Below are 23,982 nucleotides of genomic sequence, written 5' to 3'. Positions count from 1 at the left end.
GATTCTGAGTAAGGGGAGGGAATCTCAATCTCCATCTTGACCTACAGCTTAATTTCATATCAGTTTCTCCATATTCAAGTCTGACTCTACTTCCTCTACAAAAAAAAAGGTTTTACCACCCAGATCTTGCACTGAATTCTGCAACTAACTGTGCTAGACAGGAGGAACATCTGCATATCAGCTGAGCTTCCAGTCTGGAGCAAAGCTGCAGAGCTCATGTGGCAGACCACAGTCCAGTCTTTAATGAAGCAGCAAGATCACAGCTCAACAAGATCAAAGGTGAAATTGATGATGTACCTCTGCCTGGTAATCTCCATACTCAGCTTGGAGAGCTAGGGATGCTAATAACAAGGCTGTCTCATCATCACAGTGCATCCTGTCTTCTAGGATGTCCTTCCTCAACTGCAGGTAGTATTGGTGACATGTCAGCGTGTGCCTAGAACAGGAATATAAAACAAAATCATGATAAAATCCCACACACCACCTTTGGTACTCCAGTACTGATTAATACTCAATTTCTGTCCATAAATTTAGGGTTTAAGGGGCTATAAAAAAATTTCATACACTCACTGTATGAGACTGACATCGTCCACAAAAAACTTTATGCGAAAAAACAGAGTGAAGTTGACAGGAGGCTTGTTCTTCTTCTTTGGTTCTTCCTTCCATCCTTCTGGAGCTACTTTACTTAGCTTTATGTCAGGATCCACGAAGAAAAACTCATTGTCTGCCACAAACATTAAACAGAAGTACAAGGGTAAAAAGCATGAAGATCAAATATTTGCACCAGATGGAGAATAAAGATTTATAACTCTGAAATTGGGCATTGAACAGCAAAGCTTTCCACTGACTAACAATGACTTTATAAGCACTATATCTCTTAAAGGGAATACTGAATAGGGGCAGAAGAAACACTTTAGCAGTTATTCTTACCTCTTAAAGTAGCCAATCCAAAGAAGTGATGCTCCACCAAGCCAATATGGGCAACAACCATATCAAAGACATCTTTACATATCGTTTTGGTATCACAGGTCAGCTCCAGCTTCTGCCCACTCAGAAGCATCACATTTACTTTTCTCCTGGTGTCATCACTCTTGCCTTTCTTAGTCTGCATTTTGTGAAATGAAATCTCTCAACATTCACACTTGTGATAAAAACACATATATTGGTTTAACATACTTCCCCTGCCACAGATGCCTGAACAGCCCCTTTCTTACCAGGATAGACTTTGGTAGATCCAAGGAGATGAATGGCTCAATCGTCATTTTCACAAACTCGGGGCCAAAGAAATTCTGCAAATCACAAAAGAGTATGAATGAACACTGTGCTGCTGGAACAACAGGCTGGGGCACAGTTAACTCCTGCCCTGCAAATGCAAAAGAGGGCCCAGAGGCTAAAACTTGGCAATTGCCTGCTACCTACTCTGTACTATATGTAGAATATCTTCTCAGAAACCACTTAAGGGCTGGGGGACAGAGAGGGGAACCAACCTGGTTAGCTAAAGCCTACATGAACTAACTCATCTTAATGTGATGGACTGGAGACAGATATTAGGGCAGGTATTAGGGCAGCAAGTTCCTGAGTCTTATTTCAAGTTTTCCCATCCTCACTTAAAAAAAAAAAAAAAAAAAAATCCAGTTCATGAAAAGTAGCAGCAGAGGGCATCAAACCATCATCTGTTCTACACATCAGACACGCTTTACCTATATACCTCTGTCTCTCTCTTTGTGTATAATTCTATATTTCATCCACATACCAAGACAGCTGGGAAAGCAAAGAGGATTTGCACAGGGATTTGGGTGAATTTATGAGCCAAATTAATCCTTTCTCTCTTTACCTTCCCAGCTTGTTCAATTAATAACCACAAGCTGGTGGGGCATGTCCACATTCCACAAGGAGAAATGCAAATGAAGTGGCTGAAAACACCACAGAATAGAGGAGAAAACCTATGCCTTACCTTTGTTAGGATGCTACACTGTTTAATTGATGCAATTGTCGAGCCTTGTCTGTTTTAGCATCTCTTGATGCCACTTTAGGCTCTGTACCCACTAATGCCACAAAATCTCAGAAGTTTTACCCTGTGAAAGTAGGCCAGGAGCACACACCTGGTATTTCATCTGCTGATGACTGTTTATTACAGGACCTGGTTTATGAATCCCACATACAAGAGTTTCAGTCAAGACACAGCTCAGTTTCAATGAAATCGAGTTCACCTGAGCTCAGGACATTACCCTCAGTTTTCTTTGTGTCATGGCTGTTTCCAGGGCTATTTCCCTCAGTGGGTCTCTGGTGATGTCAAGCATTGAGGATCTAATTGCATCCCCTGGGTAGAGGTTGGGCCGGGACTGCCTCAGAGCCATCCTAGCTTGCAGTTGCATCATTTCTTCTTCCTGGCGCTTCAGCATCACTTCTTGACTTATTAGCTTGCCTTCAAATGGTGCTTCGTGCTGCCTGTGGGACAGTCAGAGGGGGTGACAGATTAGCAGGGATGCCCAAGACATTCTGCTGCTTTAAGCACATCCTCAAGTGGAAACACTAAGCACAAACACCCATCATCAAATACCACATTGAACACACTTATCCAGCAGCCAGGAGGTTACCTCTGCACAGCAATCCATCCCTGTGGAAAATAAGCAAACACACCAGGTTTCTGCAGCTGCCTGCAGAGCTGCCTCACTTTTTCATAGGAAAATAAAGGCTCAGCTGCACTCTGAAAAAATGCTCAACACTAAAACCAAGTGAATCAGTGCAAGATCTATAAATGTGCAATAGGAAGAAAAGCATTAATACTTTGCAAATATCTTAATTTTTGTATTCATGTGGGGGCTGTGAAAAAGGCATGGTCAGAAACATGTCATTAAAGAAAAATCAGAAATAAGTGTACTTTCTCTAAGTAAATATTGCTTCAACACTTTCTGTTTGTGTGGCCTGATTTATTCCCTGATTTTCTCCTGAGAAGTAGTATAGCTTGAAATATTTATATAAAAATGTTTATGTAAAAACATCCTATATATTAAATATCATACACTAATGTTTCCATCATCTTATTTTGCTGAAAATAGTTCCTTTTTTTTTTAATTCCCAGGAATGGCCTGGCTGATATACAGTCACGCCAATGATTAAATTAGAGTCTAAATTTATGATCTGAAGGAAAAAATGAGAAAAACAAACAAAAAAATGAATCAGTATTTAAAAAAACCACAGTGACATATCTGCAATTTCTTTTCTGCAAGTATTGATCCCAAACATCCTATTAGTCTTATTCTTTACATGAGGAAAGAAATTCACATCCTCCTTGGGTAAACAAAAGCCATTTTTTATTTAAAAAATAAAATGACTGGTTAGAAAACGTGAACAACTGAGAAATCCAATAAAAATAAAACCAACTTCCACTCCCAATTTCTCTCTGTCCCATGCTTACAGAACAACACCTTAAAATCCTGAACTAAATGAAAACCAATTGATCCTTCTCTAGAAATCCTAAACCAAGAAAAAGCAATATTCTCCCCTTGTTAACATAATTATATAGAGGAAATTCTTAAACAAAAATGGACAGGGAAAACTAAGGTGGCTTTCATGAAAAAAACCCATGAAAAAAGCTTTCATGAAAAAAAACCCAAATGTTTTAGAAGCCTGTGTATCATTGGAGTCATGTTTAGAACTATACATAAATATGGAGCAATCCTGCACTGGGTGACACAGGGCCCTTTGTAGTAAGGTAATACACAGACTTCAATAAAATACTTTGAATTTATACAGCTATTTCCTAGGAGGACTTAAAGATATGTTTGATGAGTGACTAATCTGTTAATAAACTAGGAGAAAAATGCACCTGTCCAAGACAGTGCACTTGTCTATGCTAAGCTGGAGGATGTAATTTCAAATTTTACTTTCATCTTTTTACAACATTACTAACAAATATCAATACTTTTAATACTCAAGTGTCATTGGTTAGCATACAAAACCAGCCTTAAAATAAGAAGAGCTAAATATAAGAAGAGAACAGTGCTAAAGTTCCTCAAAGGGAATGTCAAGAAAGATATAGAGTAGTTATGGAACAAATGTATTAATGTAAGCCCATTATCCTTTCCTTTGTGCAGGGCTTTCACAGCAGTTTTTCCCTTCTCCCTCTTCTGTTTTTTTTTTTTTTTTTTTTCTACAAAAGACTGAAAAACATGCACCCAAAAGGACAAAGAAATGAGAAAAGGCTTCAGACCTGCCAACACATGCACATGCTTAGCTTTTCACCATGAGGAAACTTGTTAGGATTGACATATACGGGAATATTGACAAAACCCTAAGTTAAATACACCCACAAGCAGCCTTCAGATCAAGGTCTAAGGATGGGCTCTGAAATAAAAACAAACACTTTCTGAACATAAATATCTATGAATTATCAAAGACATTTGAAAAAGACATGTTGCAGCTGGCTCTATCTATAAACTTGCTACTGTGAAAACACCTACTACAGAAAAATGTCTTGCCTTTTTAAAAACATACAGCCCTGTGCAACAGGAACAATGAGAAGTTTTTGTTATTAGCTTGGTTTCATCATCTCTATTGACATGTACTAATTTCTCTGAAAATTGGGCTGGGTGAAGGGTGCCCATGGAGGAAGCTCAAAAACCTAAATGTTTAAATTTTTTCCTGTCTTAGTAGATAAGCACTATCACCAAACATAAATCTGCATGTTTCACCATCCTGGGTCAGCAAAATTAACTGTGGTCAGACTGCCAGTTTTTATAGGCAGTAACATGATTCAGTCTTTAGGTTCCCAGACAAGGAATGCATCTCTCCTACAGAAAAGGAAATACTGCTGAAATGTACAGGAGAGCTCGTTTGTGAAGTTCTGAATATGCAAGTGTTATTACTGGGAAAGGAAAAAAAAAATCTAAATTACATTCCTAACAGATAGCATCACAGAAATGTGTTTTGTGTGGTGCTTCATCAGACAAATACTTGGCTGCTACTCTGTATTTTCACCAGTGTCTGACTGCAAACCAGAATCCCACAGCTGCTTATTAACCTGCAGATGGTAGGAGGGCACAAACCTGGAAGGCTGACACTTGAAAAGAAAAAGGGAAGTGAATTCTCTCTTCACCTGGTGTACTTACCAAGAAATTAGCAGGTATTGGATCAGAGAAGGAAGTTGGAAGAAGGGAAGCAGGTAGGCATTCCCTAATGATTAGTGCAGTGGGAAGGTCAGGAATAGACTGAGAAAGATGGATGCCTTTTGGTAAGGTGGGGAGGATATGGAATTGAAATCTACTGGAAGGAAAAGGCAACAGAAGGAAGAGATCCATGTCAGCTGCTGCTCCTAGAGAGAAAAAGGAAGAAATAGTAAAGGAAGAAAAAGAAAACAAAAGAAAAACTGGAAAAAACAAGGAATACCAGAAGAAGAGAGGAAACAAGACACAAGCCATTGCCACAAGGAATGCATTCCAAGAAGCATAAAGGATAACAACAGTCACAGACCATGAGAAGGGTAATACTGAATATCTATGGCTTCTGCTAATTTAACAACAGGCCAGCCCACCCAAACAGCACAAGCTGCCCCTTCTGGTAACTCTGAACAGCTTTGCTGCATCTTCTAAAAGAAATCTCCCTCAAATCCAAATCCTCTTATTTGATTTACAACTCAGTTTTATCAGGATAATTCTGTGGATAATTATACATACTTAGAATATGTCACAGGAGCAGCAAAAATAAGATGTATTGATGGTAACTCTTGAATGCTAGAGAGACACTGAAATGTGCTCCCAAGAGCTGATGGAATTTAACTAATGGATTAAGTTGCATATACTTCCCCAAAGCCTGGAATCAAATGGCCAGCCAAAGCATGTAAACCCTGAGATCCTGCTCCTTGGAACTACTTGTTATCACCAGTTTTGCTTTGAGACCTGAGGTTTCTGAAGTTACAAAAGCCGTGGTGTATTGCAACACAGGACATTTTAAAGTAGCAACCTGCAATGTCCTGGATAAAAATATTAAGTTAGCCCCTTGGAAATCCCTAATTTAACTAACTACCAACTTGGATGGAATTCCTTTTACACTTGTTAGCGTTGGAATATTTTAGGAACTGCTGTAGTAAGATAGAGAGAGCACATTATTTTCTATTCAGCTCATATTATTAACAGAGGTATAATCTAAGTATTATTACAGGACTGAATTCTGCTTGTGGTTGCTGTCCTGTTTCTCAGTAGCTCTGCAAAAAAAGCTAGTAGAACTAGCTGGCAGCCTTATTTTTTTCATCTTGGATATATGTACTGTCTAGTAGTTAGATTTTTAAAAATCCCCTATAAAAATGGGTGAACAGTTATGAAAATCAGTAACTAACTACCTGTGGTACCCTACCATGACATTTTTGTGCAAGTGCAGTGCTATCAGAGTGGAGGTCAAGGAAACGGGAGATTAAAAAGAAGTAAAAAATACTATATAGTCACATACATGTAAAATTCATTCTGTTGCTAAGTACAACAGGTAAGTCTATGCTGTGCTTGCAAAACATATTTTCCTTCTAGATTTCACACATATACAAATTACATCCATTAAAGGTACCAGTCTTAACAGAGTAATATAAAATAATGTGAAACAAACCATGAGAAACTATGTTCTGCTTTACCTCAGCATTTTCACTTGCATAATAGACTCGATTCATTTACAACAATGACTCATTTACAATGTGACTCATTTACATACCACATACTACTTTCTGTTTCTGAAATACTTTGTAAATAGAAACAAAAGTTCTCTATCAGCATCCACAAATTACTGCTGGTTTATTTGGAAGCATAACTACGGTGCTGAACGGGCAATTTCCTGAGTTAAAGGCAAAGCAGAATGAAGGTTGACTTAGCAGCTTTCACCAAAATACAAAAAAAGAGGCAAATAAGTTAAGAAAGCTACATATTGTTTCTGTACATACAGTGGCAATAATCTGATTTGCCATTTTCATGTGGTGCTAAGACAGCAGGAAGCACAAAGTAAAAATGTACAGTTCTTGAACAGGGTTACACAGAATATAAACCAGTAACCCTTAGAAGTCTGCCAAAGCACATACACTATGTGAGGACAAGCTGGATTCCCACAGCTGTGTGGACACCACTAACACATTACACAGATATCATATTCCTGACTACAAAACTGTGTAGACTCAGTTAAGCTTCACCTAAATACTTCTTCCCTGCCAGAAATGCTAACATATAGGTTAATAGATCACTCTGCATTTCTCAGGCAAAGTGCAGGTAGTAAGGAAACCAATCCATCAAACCAGTAGCCAAAAGCTGTATGACCTCCAAGGAGCTCTCCTGGTGCTCACCTGCACTGAGATGCAGTTTATTTGAGACCCTGCCTTAGCCAGATCCATTTTTGGCACACAATATAGTGCAAGGAGCTGACACTCACTTATTTTCATCTTCATGTTCAAAGCATGGCTCTGAGCCCTCTTTACCAACATCACCCTTTGCCTTCAGTGAACGTGGAGGACACAGTCACCAGCAGTGTCACATCACCCAACACAGCCCAATCTCCTCACATTTCCATGTTTCTCTAATGGGATAGAGCAGGATTCCCCTCCAACACATGCCAAAATCATAAATATAGGATTTTGAGCACAGCAGCAATATTTCTCCTGATCTGCAGCATACAAAGCAAGAAAACTGCCAAGAGAAGGCTTTGAGGGGAAGAAAGATGTGCCTTTATTTTTTGCCCCTTGCTACAAAAATTACCAGCATAATTTTGATAAAAGGTGATTAGGCAGAGACTAGGAGGAACTTTTAAATCAAGAAGGTCAATGTCAATAAAAATGTTCAAACCTTTAGAGTGGAACCATTCTCAAAATGCAACAGGTATGGCAAGATATGCTTCTGAGGTATTAAAAAGATGCTGTATTAAGGTGATGGTCAAAGCAGAACCTACCTTTTAAAGCTGTATTGATGAATGGCATTTAATTCACACTGGTGCAATATTTGAATACACTGCACAGCAAAGTAATTTTCAAAAAGCATAAACTGTTACTGAATTGGCCTGCTTATTAAGTGCTGAGGTATTAAAAAAATTAATCCAAACACAAAAACATGAACTAAGATTTTGCTAAAATAACCAAACCAAATGTATGGCTTTTGGCTTATTTCAAGGAAATAAGCATACTGTAATTTCCTTACTGAATGAAAAAAGGGGCAAATAAATCTGTATTACTATCAACAATTTCAAAACCTTTCTTTTGGAAAAGTCCAGTTAAAAAAATAATTAAATATTTCCAAGTAGAAGTAGCCCCTAACCTTCTGACAGTTATAGCAACCTGACAGAATTCAACCCAGTCTCCATTAAACATGAGAAATGAATGTGGATGCCCAACTAACCTCTAAATTACTGTGCATTGTGAGATTTCTACTTCAGGATGCAATATATAATTCTGAAATGCTATTTTCATTCAAGTATTACATGCCTTTTTAAAAAATCTTAACCAGAAGCAGGGATGGGAGTGAAAAACTTCACCTGCAGATTTAGAATACATTCTTTGATAAAGAAAAAGCACTCCAAGGTATATTGTTTTCAAAGGGTTTACCTTGTTCTCTGAGAATTGGCTTGACTTGATGTGGAGATATCATCAGCACCTGATAACACACCACTGGCATCATCTCTCTTGAAACCTTCATTTCTTCTCACTAGCAAACCAAAAGACAAATTAATACCTGACTGAGCAACAAAGCACACAGAGTAATCCCATCTAAAACTCAAGGATTTATCAGTCACATGAGATTACTCAGAAGGAGTCAAATTAATGTGTTCTGCACAATGGCACTACAGTATCAAACAAATTAGCATTATGAAGTTGATTTCAGATTTCAGTTTCAATCTTACAGTTTTACCCCAACAAAAATAGCTGATAGTCCTTTGAAGAAGAATACTAAAGAAGGCCTAAAAGAAATCACAATAAAACCCCAGACAATTGCATAGACACCTTCGCAAGGCCAGTAATTTTTGTGCTCACTTTATTTTTGTCAGCCATGAGTTGAGACAAACACATGGCAGAGACATCATACAAAACTACTCCAGACCAGAAAGAGAGCAGCTAGTTAACTATGCATCCAGTACACACACACAAAAAAATGAGCTAAGAAAGCAATATCTGAACTTTTAATCATTATCCCTGGAATCTGACTCCTCATTATAATTGATAGGTTTTTTCCTTTTGGCAATATATCAACCTGTGATTCTCTATGTAAAATTACAGCTTTTGGTGGGAGATCTTCCTGTAGCAGAACCTGAGATGTTACACTTCAAGCTTGATTTTCCACAGTACTTCACTTCCCCCTCTTACTGTACCCTCAGCAAACAGAGCAGGAGAGCACTTGCAGAAAACACTAAAGCCACACTGATTTAGAAACAGTTCTTTTTGACAGTCATTTCACTAAACCCAGATATACTACTAGAAGGCAGCAGACAGCTCTATCTTGCCTGTACAGACTTTGGAGTTGTTGACTTTGGCCTGGAACACATAAACAGTCTGTTCCAAACTGCAAGCAAGCAAAGGGAAATTATAGGATGCTCAATATTGCTGCTCCTCAGACCTCTGGCTCAGTAAGCACAAGGACAGACAATGACAAAGAAGGTTGAGAGAGCAGTGAATACATGGAGGCTGGGCTGGAATTCTGTATAAAGAGAATACATATAGTGCACCTATACTCCAGCTTCCTAACTATTGTTTTCTTTCCTAATTTTCACCACAGTGATTTTTCTCCATTTTTAATAATGCTTCTGCAAAGACAATTCTTCCTGCCATACATCAGCAATGAATCCTTTGTATCATCTCCTGGTTTTTCAAGTGATTGATTCAATAGAAACTACTTAAATTTATCTTACAAACAGCCTGTACTATATAGTACTTTTTCCTTACACTGAAATCCTTGGCATATAAATTACAAACCACTTAACCCTCATAGTAAAACCCACCAGTATAATTATACCATGGAGGTTCCATATAAAGCTTTTGTAATTCACTGTTACTGTGCACCAACAACAACTCCATTGGGTTTTTGCAGCATATTATGTAAAAAAGAACACTTCTAGTAAAAAGTTAACTATTTCCAGCTTTTCCTATCAAGCTCCCTCCCAGAGTGCTAAATGTCAAACTCATTTCTGAACAGACTGCACATTATGCTGATATGTACATGATGTTGTAATTTCATCATCTTAGAACTTTGAATCAGGGCAATTATCAAGACTCCTATTAAAGGCTTTTGGGGTCTGGTTTTCATCCTGAACTTTTTTCTTTAGGTTTTTTGTTTCTTTGCGGTTTTGGTTGGTTGGTTAGTTTTTAAACATAGGTCTTACCTTGTCTGAAATCTGGTTCTGAAGAAATAACAGATGGGCTTTCACTTGAAGTACTATAAACATCACTGTGATAAGATTTGTACCTTCTCAAAGGCTCTGAAAATTTAAATCAAGGTATCAGAAGTAGAAAGCAACAGCCACAATGTAAAAATCAAACACAAAAGTATTTTCAAACCATTTAAAAATGCCTGTCTGTGGCTATGGAGTCTAAAAGCAAACACCCAGGGGATGCTGTGCCCTCCTATTCTGTTCCCATGGCCTGAGGGTTCTGTGGTCAACCTGGCCCCTCTAGGCAATCCCAATACAGCCACCTCCTCTGAACTTCCCCCAACATCACTTCCAAGTTGAAACTAGTATTTAAAAAACCCCATTGGGGCCCAAGACAAAAATAGATCCCTCCTGCAAACAACAGGTGCAAACATTTGGTGTGCCCCTCTTGCATGTACAGAACAATTATGAGAACTCAGTCCCTGGTTCCTCTACAGCATAAAAAGAAAAATATCCACAGAGATATAGCAAGCACTGGAAAATTATAATTCAGCTCATCTTTGACATCCACAAAATATGATTAACAATCAATTAGTAAGTCCCTAGAGGAAATTTAATTAACCAGAACAGCTAAATTGATGTGATGAGAAATCAATACAGCAGTCTCAGTTCCTACTCTCAGGGGATTACATAAATAACAAACTGGAGCAAAGGACTCCACAGAAGGGGGCATGTGCTTGACATTTGCAACCATCTCCCAGAACCTCCCTAAGCACAGGCCAACAACCACCCACAGAATGTGCATAAAAGCAAAACACACACATAAAGAAAAAAGTTTCTACATCTTGGCAATACCAATGGTTCACTGTCAAAGAGAGACAAAAAACCTCAGGTGTCCTTATTTGCAGAAGGCTGTTTCTGGTCTGACAATAATTAATGTTTTTGAAAACAAAAGCAGTAATATAGAAAAAACACATATAACTGCTGTGAAAACAAGTGTCAGTCACTACAGCAAGGAATATGCAATGCAGGAATAGAAAATGGGGAACACATGAGCAGATATTTTTGGAGGCTGCAAGAAGGAAATCAGAAGTTCCAACTTTCCACGTCCAGAAAACAAAACATCCGGTGAAAAATTCTGAGGAGAAAATAAACCTGCTGCATAACTTCTATAAGGTCAGATGACAGGTTAGTCAACAACACTACTCATATAGACTTCCTACAGAAGAAGGAAAAATTCCAAATAGGAAAAAAGGCATGAAAAGAAGTAACATAATTAAGTACTCCAAGAATTAATGACCAGTTCATGTTTACTTTGGACTATCTGTTTCCAAAACCTTTATCTTTAAAAGCCAGTATTGCCCCCTTTTCTACTCAGCTCACTGGGGCTGTGTAGAAAATCTTCAAGAAAACTGGGAAAGCCAAGCACAGCAAAACAAATCATGAAACCAACAGGTCTCACCAGCCCATTCCAGTTGTAGTTTAGCAGGATAAAACCCAATTAATCCAAAGAACATTTTGCACTATTCTCAGAAAGGAGTAGCATGGACCAACAACAAGATGAAAGGAATCCACTGGGGCTGTGTGGGAGCAGTGAGGTTACTTCAATCTTTCACAATGGTTACTTTCAACGCTGTGGATTTTACAACAAAGAAATCTGCCCCCAGTCTAGCAATTACTTGCCTACCATGGGAAATAAAAACCAAATTCACTGGGTAGCTTTTGGAGATGTGTTTTTAAAATGCTCCCAGCCCTTAAGTAAGGCATCAATCCAAACACGACACTGGAGCTACAGTACTGAAATGTTTAACTAAAACCAGACCTCTTGTTTCCCAGTAGTTTTATTAGTTGAAGGTTTTTCAAGTCTGCTGAACTGACTTTGAAGCAAGATGATGGAGAGGCAACAATAAAATATGACGTGAGATTTTAAACAGACTTATTTTTTTCCACTTAGTCAGCAGACGGGGCTTCTCAAATTGCACACAAATTATGGCTCCATTCTGGTTCTTTGAGACATTAAATTTTGAAGAAACCAAACTTGTGGTAAAACAGAAATATGCAGCTAAACCATGAGACAAGTGTTTGTAGGTGGTGCTGTGATATGGGACTCTGCAGGATTTTGACTTCTCCTGACTCACCCTGTTAGTAGGAGTTGGTGCCATGCTGTAGGCCAAGAAGTCCATGAGCCAAGAAACAAAAAGCAAGATTTCCACACACTGTTTATCTCAATGTTGTCACAGACCCCACATAAGGCCCAACAAGGCTCAAACCTATTCACAAGTAGAGCTGGAGACAGGACCACACTCCTGTCTTGCCACATCCTTCTTCCTAATCAAGACCACTCAACCCAAGAGCACAAGCAAAGGTATTCTCATCAGCTGGAAGCATCCAACAACCTTTCCATGCTAGGCTGCACTGAAGACTATCAGGCAAAGTTTAAAGGCAATTAAAAAGCTACATCCTGAAATTCCTTGTAAATCCTCTAGATTTATTAACATTTCGCTCAGTTTAGAGAAAATACACACAGATGTGTTTGCTGCTGGGTCATCTTCCTTCCAGTCCTCTACTGTCCTACACTAATGTCTGTGTATACCCCCTGAACACCCCCCAGCACTGCACCCCCTCTTAACCAAGTGCCTTTCTCCCTGGGGCACAGAGAGAATATACACTGCAGACCTGCAAATACTCAATTAAAATGCAAATACTGAGAATATTCTATCTATAATGCTTGCATAGTCATCCAAATAATTTATGTTCTCTCCTCTCCTCCAGCAAGTTCTCCTCAATTCTAACATATCATATTAGGATTTAACTTCAAAGAAGGCACTTGGATCACATCCAAGCTAAGCTTCTAATTAAGAATTGGCTTCCAAAGGTCACAAAGTCCCAGTTCTGGGATCAAATTAAAGTTTTGCTTTTCATACAGAAGTTTCAAAAGTAGGCACAAACTTCTCGTCTGTCTGGCTGGGAAGGAGCTGAAAAACGATAACAAAGGCTAAAAACCACAATAAAACAACTTATTTACAACTTTCCCTGGGAATTCCGAATGGCCTTGGTTTGTTGTCTTAGTTACTTGGGGTTTTTTTTGGTTTATGTTCTTAAAAAAAATTTTGGTGACTGAAGAGAGACTTCAGAACTGATTTAACTTCTATAAACACCAAGCACGTTGTAGCAAAAATAATTGTATCAGTTACCCTCCCTAGCATTTCACTGTTTAGATTACAGTCTTTAACCAGAACACTTTAAACCATTTCACACCTTAATAGAAAAAACTTCATGAGTTTAAGCATGTTTTAAGAGTTTGTAACTAAAATGAATACATAAGACTTGTACTAATAAGAGAAATAAGCGTAATAAGCATTAATAAGTGAAATAAGTGGTAGATCCATGATGTAAAGGTATGTGATGCATTATGAGTTGAAGAGTCTGTCTTTGTAGTGCTTAGTGCTGCAGTGGTGCTTTTTCAAGTGTCCTATCAAAACCAGCAGAGCACAACCTCCCAGGCACCTCACACAGAATAAAAAAACAAAACATGCTATTTACACAAGGCAGGACCTGCAAGCCCAGACAAGCCACTGACAGAGAGCCTCACCTCAGCCAACTCCAACAGAAATCAGAGAACCACATTCAGCCTGGAATTTCATTATTCTGAACACAAGTCACATCAGATACACAAGTTTTCAAATCCACATCATTACAGAATTATTTCTGGTGGCACAGAGAAGGCGGCAGAATTAAACCGACGGTTTCATGACAGGAGAGAGCTCTTGTTTGCCCTTTGAAGTTTACTGGTGGGTGTCTATTACAGGAGAGTGGTACTATAATAGCACTTAATACACATTAACTGGCCTTCAGGAGAAGCTGGGACTCACTTCTTTCCCATGAGTTAAATCAACAGATTAGATTCACATTTGCTTTTCCTTTTCCTCTTTTCATCTAAGAAAACTGGAACTATCTAATGCAAGCCAGTATGGGTTTAACAGGAAGGACATCAAGATCCAATTCAAATCCCTGGTAAGGACTCATATCCAAGACCTGAGAAAGGAAACTAACCCATTCTAACTTGCAAGATTCCCCCCACTCACTCTCCACATGGAAAAGCTCCATTGCACAGGCAGTCCGAGCAGCCAGCCATCCAGGCAACCCCCCTAGGGAGCCCAGTCTGGTGCAGAGGGCCTGGCAGGATCTAATCTACAGAGAAAAATGTAGCCTTGGAAAACTGCACCCATTTCTAGTGCTAGGCTGGAAAGCAAAACAGAGATTAACAATAACAAAGCCAGGTCTGGTAAGAACTCAAGAGTCCTGTATTCAGAAAGACACCCTTGTTTTCTGGATCAAGGGATAAACTATGTAAACTAACACAGGCCCAGACAGAGTTTGTCAATTTTTGGTCAATACTTTACATTCTCAGTTGGATAAAACATTTAAATTAAAACAGGAAAACAACTTTGTTAGCCAATCTCAGATTGTGTGAGATGCTAAAGGTTGATAGATGAGATAAAGCAGATGCCACTCTGCTGTGCAATTACACAGTTGTAAGAGTTGGTTTACTAGCTGTGTAACTCAGCACAAAATGATAGCTGTTGATGCCACTGTACTTGTATTTTACAGATATCCCACAAATATTTTCTTCCTGGAAAAGCCAGCATCTCTTGTCTCAGAAAAATCAACAGCTGGAGTTCTCTAAGTGAAAGAGTATCAGTCCATTATGCTACCTCTCAGATTCATTAAAGTTATTTCTGAACATTGTTCTACTGGACAGAACAACCACACGAGAATCTATTTTGCTACCAATGAATTAAAATCACATTGCAGCACCACAAAACTGCCCCTTCCTTTTCTTTCACATGCAAACAAATGTGCCATTGTCCATTAATCAAATGGCCCACGGTGAACTCAGAACATACAATTCAAGAGAAAAAGGAAGTATTTGCACTTCAATGAATTCACAGTGCTAAGTTAGTAAAGCAACTATTTCTTATTTCTCCCCTAAATCCAATCTCCTATTTAACCCACTTCTACAGAAGCTCCCAAATTCAAACCTCTGGGGCTTAATCTGCTGGGATAAATCTGCTACCAACAGCTGCCAGATTACCTGCAGAAATTTTCCCTTATTCAAAAATACAACTTCAAACCAAGAGAGGGGTTAAAATCAAGATATTTACTGTTGTCCTAACTGCAATTTTCCCAGTTAGACAGAGGCTGTCATAACATGGAAATTTTATAAATAGAGTCCAAATGAGTCTTTAAAGTAGCCAATGAGAGCAGTTTCATGAGATGAAACACATGGAAGAAGACTTAGAAGGAAAGGACTCTTCTCTAGAAATATAGAATATTATTGCCTCTTCCTGCTGACTCTATGAAGCAACAGCAATAATTAGACAAAAAACTGAGGACTAATAGTCTGGGTTTTCTGTTGGAAAAAAAAATCAAGATAAAAAGAGGAGGAATAAACACAACTTGTGGGTCTGGAAATCACATGGTTCCCAACTGCAAAAACATTTAACATTTAAGGCTTGAGAATATTCCCAAACCACTCTCCATTTCCCCACGCCTGGATTCAGAATTCCAGAGCTATAGCAAAATCAACTTTTTCAGTATTCTCCCACCTTTTTTTTCTGCCCTGTCTGCTATTTCAACCCACAGGCAGCTATATTACTACTCTCCTAACTGGTTTTGCCCTCCAGTATTCCACAAGGACACAGGCAAGCTTTATGCTCCCTCATGCATCTCACTTACAACATCCTCATAAACAATACTGCATTTAAGAAAAAAATTAAAAGGATACTCATTCACTCAAGTAATACATAAACTTTCAATTATACTCTCAAAAAAAGGAGTGAGGGGAGGAGCTGCCTACGCAAAAGGAGAAGTTCAGATAAGGCTACCATTACCATGCCACAGCCTTGTGCTTTGCTACTGAGCCATTTGAAGGCAGGCCTAGGATAGGAAAATTTGAGTGTGTGTGTACACTTCACCAGTGTCAAGAGATAGAATCAGTTTGGTGGGAGAGAAGGCTAAAAATCCTGGAGCATGGGAGAACAGATTACACCTTCACACTCTTGAGCTGCAATGCAAGCTTGCAAGATGTAAAAGAATATTATTTTCTCTCTGAAAGAAATGGGACACTATCAGCAGGTGCCAGGCAGCAATTTCCAAGTTTCAAAAGCACAACAAAAAAAAAAAAATCTGCTCTCCAGCTACAGGTAAGATGTTTAGATTTAACACCTAAAAACTTCATAACTCTAATCAATTCCAACATCACAAAACCACCAAAACAAAACCAGAATGAACAAAAGGGCAAAGATGAAGAATTTACTCTCTTGATAAAATTAACACATACTTTTGGAGTCTCTTACTAGTGGTTAAAATTGCTACACCTTATAGCAGACTCTTGCCCTGCCTCCAGCTGGCTAAATGACACCTAATTATGAACAATCATCTTCAGTATAGAAGAGATAAACAACCCCAACCCTGAAACTGTACAGCAGATTAACATAAACCAGCAAGTTCAAGAGCAAGGCAGTTGCAAGGACATGGTCCTTGGAAACCTTGTGAGGCTAAATCTGAGATGTTCCAACAGTACATTATAGCGCACTTTAGATGGTCAGCAGCTCACTACAAAGAATTACAGCACAGCTGTAATTAAAGCTCTGTCATTCTTTCCACTATAAACGCTGCTTTTCATGAGTTTATAATTTAGATTGTAAAAATCTGTTCTGAGTGAAAGCTTGGCAAACCAGAGCCTGTGCATAAGAACATTTTCTTTTTCCAAGGCAGTCAGCTCTTTAAGGTTTTATGAATAACAAAAAAGTTTTCCAGTTTAACCCAAAGTAAGTTAAAGAAAAATAAGCCATATGTCACTTAAATTCCTTTGTAGTTTGAGGAGGGAAGTTCTATCTCTCCAAGTTCAACTCACAGAGAGTCCAATGTCACTTCACAATTCAAAAACAGAAAAACAAAGCATACAGCCAAAAGCAGAGGCTTAATGCAATTTACACAGGCTTAGCTGTAACCTAGACCTGGACTCAACTGAACTGAAAATACCCCCAGACCTACCAAACAGAAAGCAGATTGTGTTTCCTCTGCTACCCAACCACAACCCTGTTTCCTGTGACTCCTTGCCCACTCTTCCCCCTCCAAACTGAACTGAACTCATTCCAAACTGCATGAACTTTTGAAGTAAGTTATTCTCCTTGTCTATTTTTCACTCATACCTCTCAGCTACACTGGTCAGAAGAGTAATTCCACACACACTTAACACTTGATAGTGTCGGATGTGGAAATATCTGTCTTCCCACTAAGTACTTCAAAATTACATACAACAGTAATGCACAAAAACCTCTAAACTGTATTTTTCATTTATCTGACAGATGAAACTGGCAAGAGACTTTTAACGAAAGATCTCAAGAGACATGTCTGGTATAAAAAAATGTAAGATGAGGAACAGTAAAAAAAATGAAAAGGGAAGGAAGTCTTAACAGACTAGCAGACTTTATTTATTAAGATTTTTGTGAATCTGCTCACTAAGGCAGAATAGATACTTCCAGTCAAGTTTCTCATGCCCTGTAAGATATAACAGCAACTAACTCCTATGTGAAAAAGCATTAATCATCCATCTTACTAGAATACTCCTTTAAACTGGCTGATTAAAAATTCACGTTCACAACTCATTTCTGGTCCAAAAGATTTTCTTTCAGTAGTTAACTGAGCAAAGAAATTGAACAATTGAGAACCCAAAATATAACAGTAAACACACATTCCCACCATCAAGAGCAAAACACACCTTCCTTGAAAACAGAAAACTCTGAAAACCAGCTACCTGTTGAGAAAGTGTCTTTAGTTTTTCCTAGCAAGCAATTCAGAAGGCTGAGCAGTGAGTCATTAGCTATTGCCTCAATCTGCCCTGCACATTTGTCACTCAGCCTGTGACTATTAAGGCCCAGTTCCCAGTTTGCTCTGACTGCACTTTCACCCGTTCCCCTTATGAATTGAGTAGTTTCACACATCTGACCTATCTCAGTTTGCAAGGCATGGGCATGTTTTGTTTTCTGCCATCTCCCAATCTGCTTAAATGAGAATGATAAACCCATTGCTCATCAATGGGTTTGGCCATGCTTTTGGTTTTGCTCTTGTGCAACACAAACCTGCACAAAGCTGCACTCTAGAACAACAAGGCTATTGAGCTTTCCCAATGCTGGGAGTGGCCTCCTTCTAAACTCTGTCAGCTGCCTATCTCCAAGGATCCAAATTGACTCATAAACCTGAGATGGCCCCTGTTGATTTCAGACTCTTAAACCAAAAGCCAACCAAGCTGTACCTCATCAGACATCCTGGTAGATAACAACAGATAGTAAACTGCTATAGAGATAAACAATGGTATCTCCACAGTGCTGCTTTCATCTGTGTTCATTTCTTCACATGATAATGTAACCCTCATCAGAAGATGCTGATTTGATAACACAAGAGAACTCCAGCTGGACAGAAATCACAGCAGTTTTTTAACCTGCCTATGCCATTTCAGTAACACTCCTCCTTTCTGGAACAAAAGGAAAGGATTGGTTTCCTGTACCAATTGCAATACAAGCAGTTCCCAAGATGGCCACAAAGGGCATGAGCAGGCATTTTCAGAAATTAAACCTTGACAAGAGGCTTTATCTTAATATGGAGGTGTTTTCTCCTCAGGCAGAAGGAGGCCAAGGTAGTCTATGTTTTCACAGTTATTTCTGTCACACAGAAGGCAGGCTAACTCATGAGTCTGAGTACACCTCAGTAAATGCCTGAGCTAGCTCTGTACATACTGCTCTTGTCCTACACACCTTGGATGTTGTACCATACAACTTGGATGACCAGATTATGCTTTCTGGACCAGCACAAGCAGGATTCGGCTCTGCTCTCAGTTTCTATCCCACTGTCTCAAACTTACAGCCCCTGAAAATCACCCTACAAAACCAAATCAAATAAAATACACAGTTCCACTTACAGGGTCATTTTATAACTTTCCCCACAACAATTACCAAGACTTGTCTTTCCCCCATGCTTTTTTTTAATTAACTGATGGAATTTGTGTGAAATATTCCCACTGAAATGAAGATCTGTACATAAGGCCAAAAAAATTCATATTTAAGGGCTTAAGTCCAGAGATATACATCACAAAACCAGAGATCTGGAGATGAAATTCTGCCTTTCCTTGGGGGCATAAATCCATCTCTTAATAGCTGGAGATGAGAATCTTCCTTCGAGGAAAATTACTTGACAATTGGCTGTTAGCAGCTTTATTTTTTCTACTTAAAATTGATGAGCTTGATACTGGTTAGAGATCAACTATTCTGAGCAAGCAATCTGGACAACCACATTTATCTTCATTGGCAACAGATATTCCAATGACTTCATGTAAAAAAGATGAAGCAAAGACCTCAGCTGTTTCAAGAGCTGCTACAAGAGAACTCGAATTTATTATAACGAGAAATCTTTGTTTGACGACTGGAATACTCAGAAAACCAAAAAGCTTCACTAACCTTCTACATTCATAGCTTCCCTCAGAAGCTGCAACTTCTTCTGTCTTTCTCTTATCCTGTCAAAGGCACTTGATATTGCTGCAGAAGTTGATGTCTCAGGCACGTGGCGTGTCTGGTCCAGTTTTTGTGGTCCAAAGACGTCCAGCGCTATGCTCCCATCAGAGTATCTTGCTTCTTTGTTTCTGGCAGCAGTAGAAGTCCGTACAGTAAATGTTTCACACTGATGGCTGTGCCTGTGAGAGCCTCCAGCATGGTCCCTCTCAGCTGCCTTGTCAGTAGTGCAAAGCAAATCTGTGGAAGAAGCCCATATTTTCCGTTTGGGAGGGACGTCGGTGTGAAGGTGACCTTTTTTCTCAAGCTCACTAGTTTTACACCTATGAGGACAGAAAACATCTTCCTGACCCAAATTGTAATCTGCAGAAATGCCCTGGAAAAACTCTTCTTCATCTCGTGTTCCTCTAATGGACAGGAATCCCATAGACTTGCTAAGTCCTTTGTTAAGGGTGGTCTGTTGAGAGAATTGAGCTCTGTGTCCATCAGGTGCATCAACCGCCAATGTTTTTCCTGGAATAAGGAGACATTTCATACATGTAATTTTCTACCCAACACATGGAGTGCAACACAAATTAGTTAAAGTGCATGATGAACACACACTTGGGCATTGGTTTTACCACACAAAGCATTGAGAAGGCTACGCAAGGGCTCCCTCAGTCAACAAAGATAGAAACCCAACTACTTCATACACTATGATCAATTACTTTTATTTCTAAAATGCTCAAAAAAATAAGACCTACTATAATTCAGTATTGAAATTAAAAACCCCCAAACTGTCACATAATTGCTGAAAGCTGTTTTCTCATTAGTCTCATTTTCAAAATAGCCTGGACTATCACCAAAAATACTACTTAATAATCAATCCAAAATCAGTCATTCCACTCACACCCAAATACACCGCCTACAGGTTTTAATAACAAGTCCAGGTTTGTTCTACAGATTTACAGATGCCCAGCAATAGAGTCAGCAGTAAGAAAAGAATGACTGTGTACTTAGGAATTATAAAAATCCTGGTTCTTCCTCTAATGACTAATATTGTGACTACAGTCTCTCCTGATAAAGAATTCTCTGAAACAAAACCAACAAAGCTTCCAAGGTAAAAATGAGTCTGCGCCCTCTGAGTTTCACAATACATAGATCTGCCATCTCTCTTCTCCCTCTCCCTTCTCATGAAATTACTTCCAGAATAAAATAAACTGCCAGAGGTGGAACCATATCAATGAAATATGTGATTTTTGAAGAATATCATATCATGGTGGCCAAGAGTTTTTGATCCAGGTGGAGTCAGCATGGCCTGTGATTGATGCCTTCCTTAAAGCTAGCTCCCTCTTTATGGTGATATTCCCATGTACATTTTTCAAGAAGGGGCAGCTTTAAAGACTTCACTGCTAAAGAAAGCAGTCATGAGTTCAAAGTAATCACTGTGCTGTATCTACTACTCTTACAGAATGCTGCATAGCCCTGCCTGCATCGATTGAAATTAACTGCCCCACTTGCACAGCAGGCTCCTGATGATCTTTATCTAGAGTGCTATCCTTCCAAACAGAATTTCACAGAATGCTTTAGGGATGTTTGGAAATGTACTCACTAATGCTTTAAAAGCTTATGGCTTTTAAAGGTATAAACACCTTTCAACTCTGATATTCCTCAGGAGGAGCTGTACATTTAGTGTATAGTTTTTATTTCTGTGATATTTAACTAATAATCAAAACCAGCAAGACTCAAGCCAAATGCAGCCAAGTAGCCCCTTGCTTCCTACCACCATGCAAATACATGATGGTAAAATGTTAGGGTTTGGATTGTCTAAAAGGTGCCTTGTAAGAAATCATACAAAATTCCCACATGGTCTAGCCAAGAAAATAAAAAACACTTTTGCCAATGAGAACAAACTAATCTTCTAAAAGGATCTGATGCCTCATTTCATATTTTACAAAGATAGCTTTAATATAAACTAAACATAATTATCTTTGTGGTCAAGTAAATATTACATTATTACCTTATTCTCAGACTATACATCATCCTAAGGCTGATGGACTACGTATAATAGTTACACACAAAAAAACCTTTTAAAAATAAGTGTTCAGTGTGAAGTTCCCAGCTATCCACCTAAAGCAGTGGGATGATATCCACTCTGCAAACACATACTTCACATTCATGTACATGCACCAAGGACAAACATTCCTGGACAAGATTTTAACTCAGTCATTTATGAGATAAAAAGCTAAACACTGCAATTTGCTTTTTAAGATGGCCAGCAGAAATGCAAATCAAAAGGATCTCTGAGAATCCTGCCCAGTAATGAGCGTTCCAACATAATTTTAGGCTGTAAAAAACCCAAAACAACCTCCTCTATACACTGTAAAAAAAGCCCAAACACCCACTTCTTTATCACTGAAAGTACTTACATGCAAGGACCTTACTGAACAAAACAAAGGCAAACAAAGCAGAAAAATACCCAAGAGAAGCAGACAGCTGCAACTCCAATACACTACCACAGCTATGCACACAGGATTACTTGGTACAGCATTGGTCATGACTCAGAAGAACATTCCTGGTTCAAAAGATCATTTAGGTCTCTGCACACTGAGGCAGGATCTTGCTGCAGGATCACATGCAAGGGAAAGAGTCACAAGGTACTTTTAGCATCTGTGGGTATCCGCACCACAGCACCCCAGAGACACTGCCTTGTCTTGCTTTGTGCTGGTGAGAACTGCAGAGAAAGAGCCCACCTGTCAGTGAAAAAGAGTGCCGGGAGCATCCTCCTCTCCAAAGCTGTGGTTGCTGTGGATTTGGATATACCAGGATATATTTGGATATACCAGAAGCTCTTTCCTGTTTGCACAGAGGCACAGATGCAGGCTCCTTTGCCTCAGCACAAAAGAGATGCTCTGTGTTCCCTTCATCAGCCACCCACTGGGCCTCCTTCCACAGGTAAAAGTGAAGGCCATGAGCACTATCTCATGGGCACTGACTAGGGAAGTACTCATGGCTACAGCTTTGCCACTCAACCAGCCAACTGCACCATGAGACAGGAGGTGAGCTGCCCCATCAGAGGTGTTTCACTTCCATGCTGCTCTTCCACTCTACAGGTCTAAGTCAGATCCACATTAAGCAGTCAGCATGAGATTTTTACATAGCACCAAAATGAGTCTACAGCTGGCCTCAGTATTCAGGCTTGAGACTGCAAAATTCTCTTGAAAGTCTTTAATATGTCCTTTATTACTCTTCCCATTCCCACTTCTGCTTTTCATCAGCCTTGTCAATTCTTCCCACCTCTGCAAAACCCATCCCTCTCTACATTACATTATTTTAACAAGCTCTGGCCAAACTGACTGACAGTGCCAACCTGAGGTATTAAAAAAATCATTCTCAGAGAAGGGTACAGAAGAGACTTTGGGGTACAGCCCGGGTATCTTGAAAGATATCTTGAAACAAATAGCAATTGAGAACTTTCAGACCTGTACTTTATCCCAGCCAAAACTGCATGCTGCTTTTAGACCCAGAGTGCAGAGGCCAAGGATCAAGGGTGAGGCTTCTCAATACAGAAGTAACTCAAGTGCAGATACCAGTAGTAAAATTGGATCAGGCAACCAACAATCAGTCCAAGTTAATATTTCTGGTTTTAATAATGTAAATCTGTCCTCATGTCTTCTTCCTTTTTTTAAGTACTATTGCAGATTTTGTAAGTCACACCATCAACTGTTAAGGTATTTTCACTGTTTTAATTCTGAACTTTCTCCATTACCTCAGTATTATTTGGATCAAGAGTCTTAAATGACTGCAGGAAGTCTCTTTCAGCACAAGGCTCATGTATCCAGCTTCCAGAAAACAGTACACCTCCAAAACAGAGCAGACTGGGATAATATTCCTTGTTTAACACACGGATTTTCAGTTGAATGACATACTCAAGCCCAAATTCATTAAGCCAATATGTGGTTTATTCTTCAGCTTTCACTGCCCTCCCCTACTCCAATCCCCCCAGCTTTTATAATGAAATGTGTGGAAAAATGAAGGAAACAATCACCAGCAAAAACCTCTGTATAAGAAATAAATATCTAACCAAGAGAACTGGAACATCTTTATAATGCAA

At 39.1% G+C, this 23,982-nt stretch overlaps 1 protein-coding gene across 5 annotated transcripts in view; it reads right to left on the bottom strand.

Annotated features, from left to right (window-relative positions):
- PTPN13 (protein tyrosine phosphatase non-receptor type 13) overlaps positions 1 to 23,982 on the bottom strand; it is a 109,354-nt gene that overhangs the window by 36,204 nt on the left and 49,168 nt on the right. For 4 of the 5 annotated variants that reach the window (XM_079306478.1, XM_079306475.1, XM_079306476.1 and 1 more), the window contains exons 7-14: positions 19,839 to 20,402; positions 10,333 to 10,428; positions 8,564 to 8,663; positions 2,229 to 2,448; positions 1,215 to 1,289; positions 931 to 1,105; positions 571 to 724; positions 298 to 436 (exon numbers count right to left, since the gene is read on the bottom strand). In XM_079306478.1, coding sequence (XP_079162604.1) covers positions 298 to 436; positions 571 to 724; positions 931 to 1,105; positions 1,215 to 1,289; positions 2,229 to 2,448; positions 8,564 to 8,663; positions 10,333 to 10,428; positions 19,839 to 20,402 — 1,523 coding nt within the window. Of the gene's footprint in view, positions 1 to 297; positions 437 to 570; positions 725 to 930; positions 1,106 to 1,214; positions 1,290 to 2,228; positions 2,449 to 5,111; positions 5,303 to 8,563; positions 8,664 to 10,332; positions 10,429 to 19,838; positions 20,403 to 23,982 lie in introns of those variants that run through there. The other variant, XM_079306479.1, reaches the window with a different exon arrangement.

Source organism: Erithacus rubecula, assembly GCF_903797595.1.
Source record: "Erithacus rubecula genome assembly, chromosome: 5".
Classification (NCBI taxonomy): domain Eukaryota; kingdom Metazoa; phylum Chordata; class Aves; order Passeriformes; family Muscicapidae; genus Erithacus; species Erithacus rubecula.
This window is presented reverse-complemented; position numbering and strand designations above follow the sequence as displayed.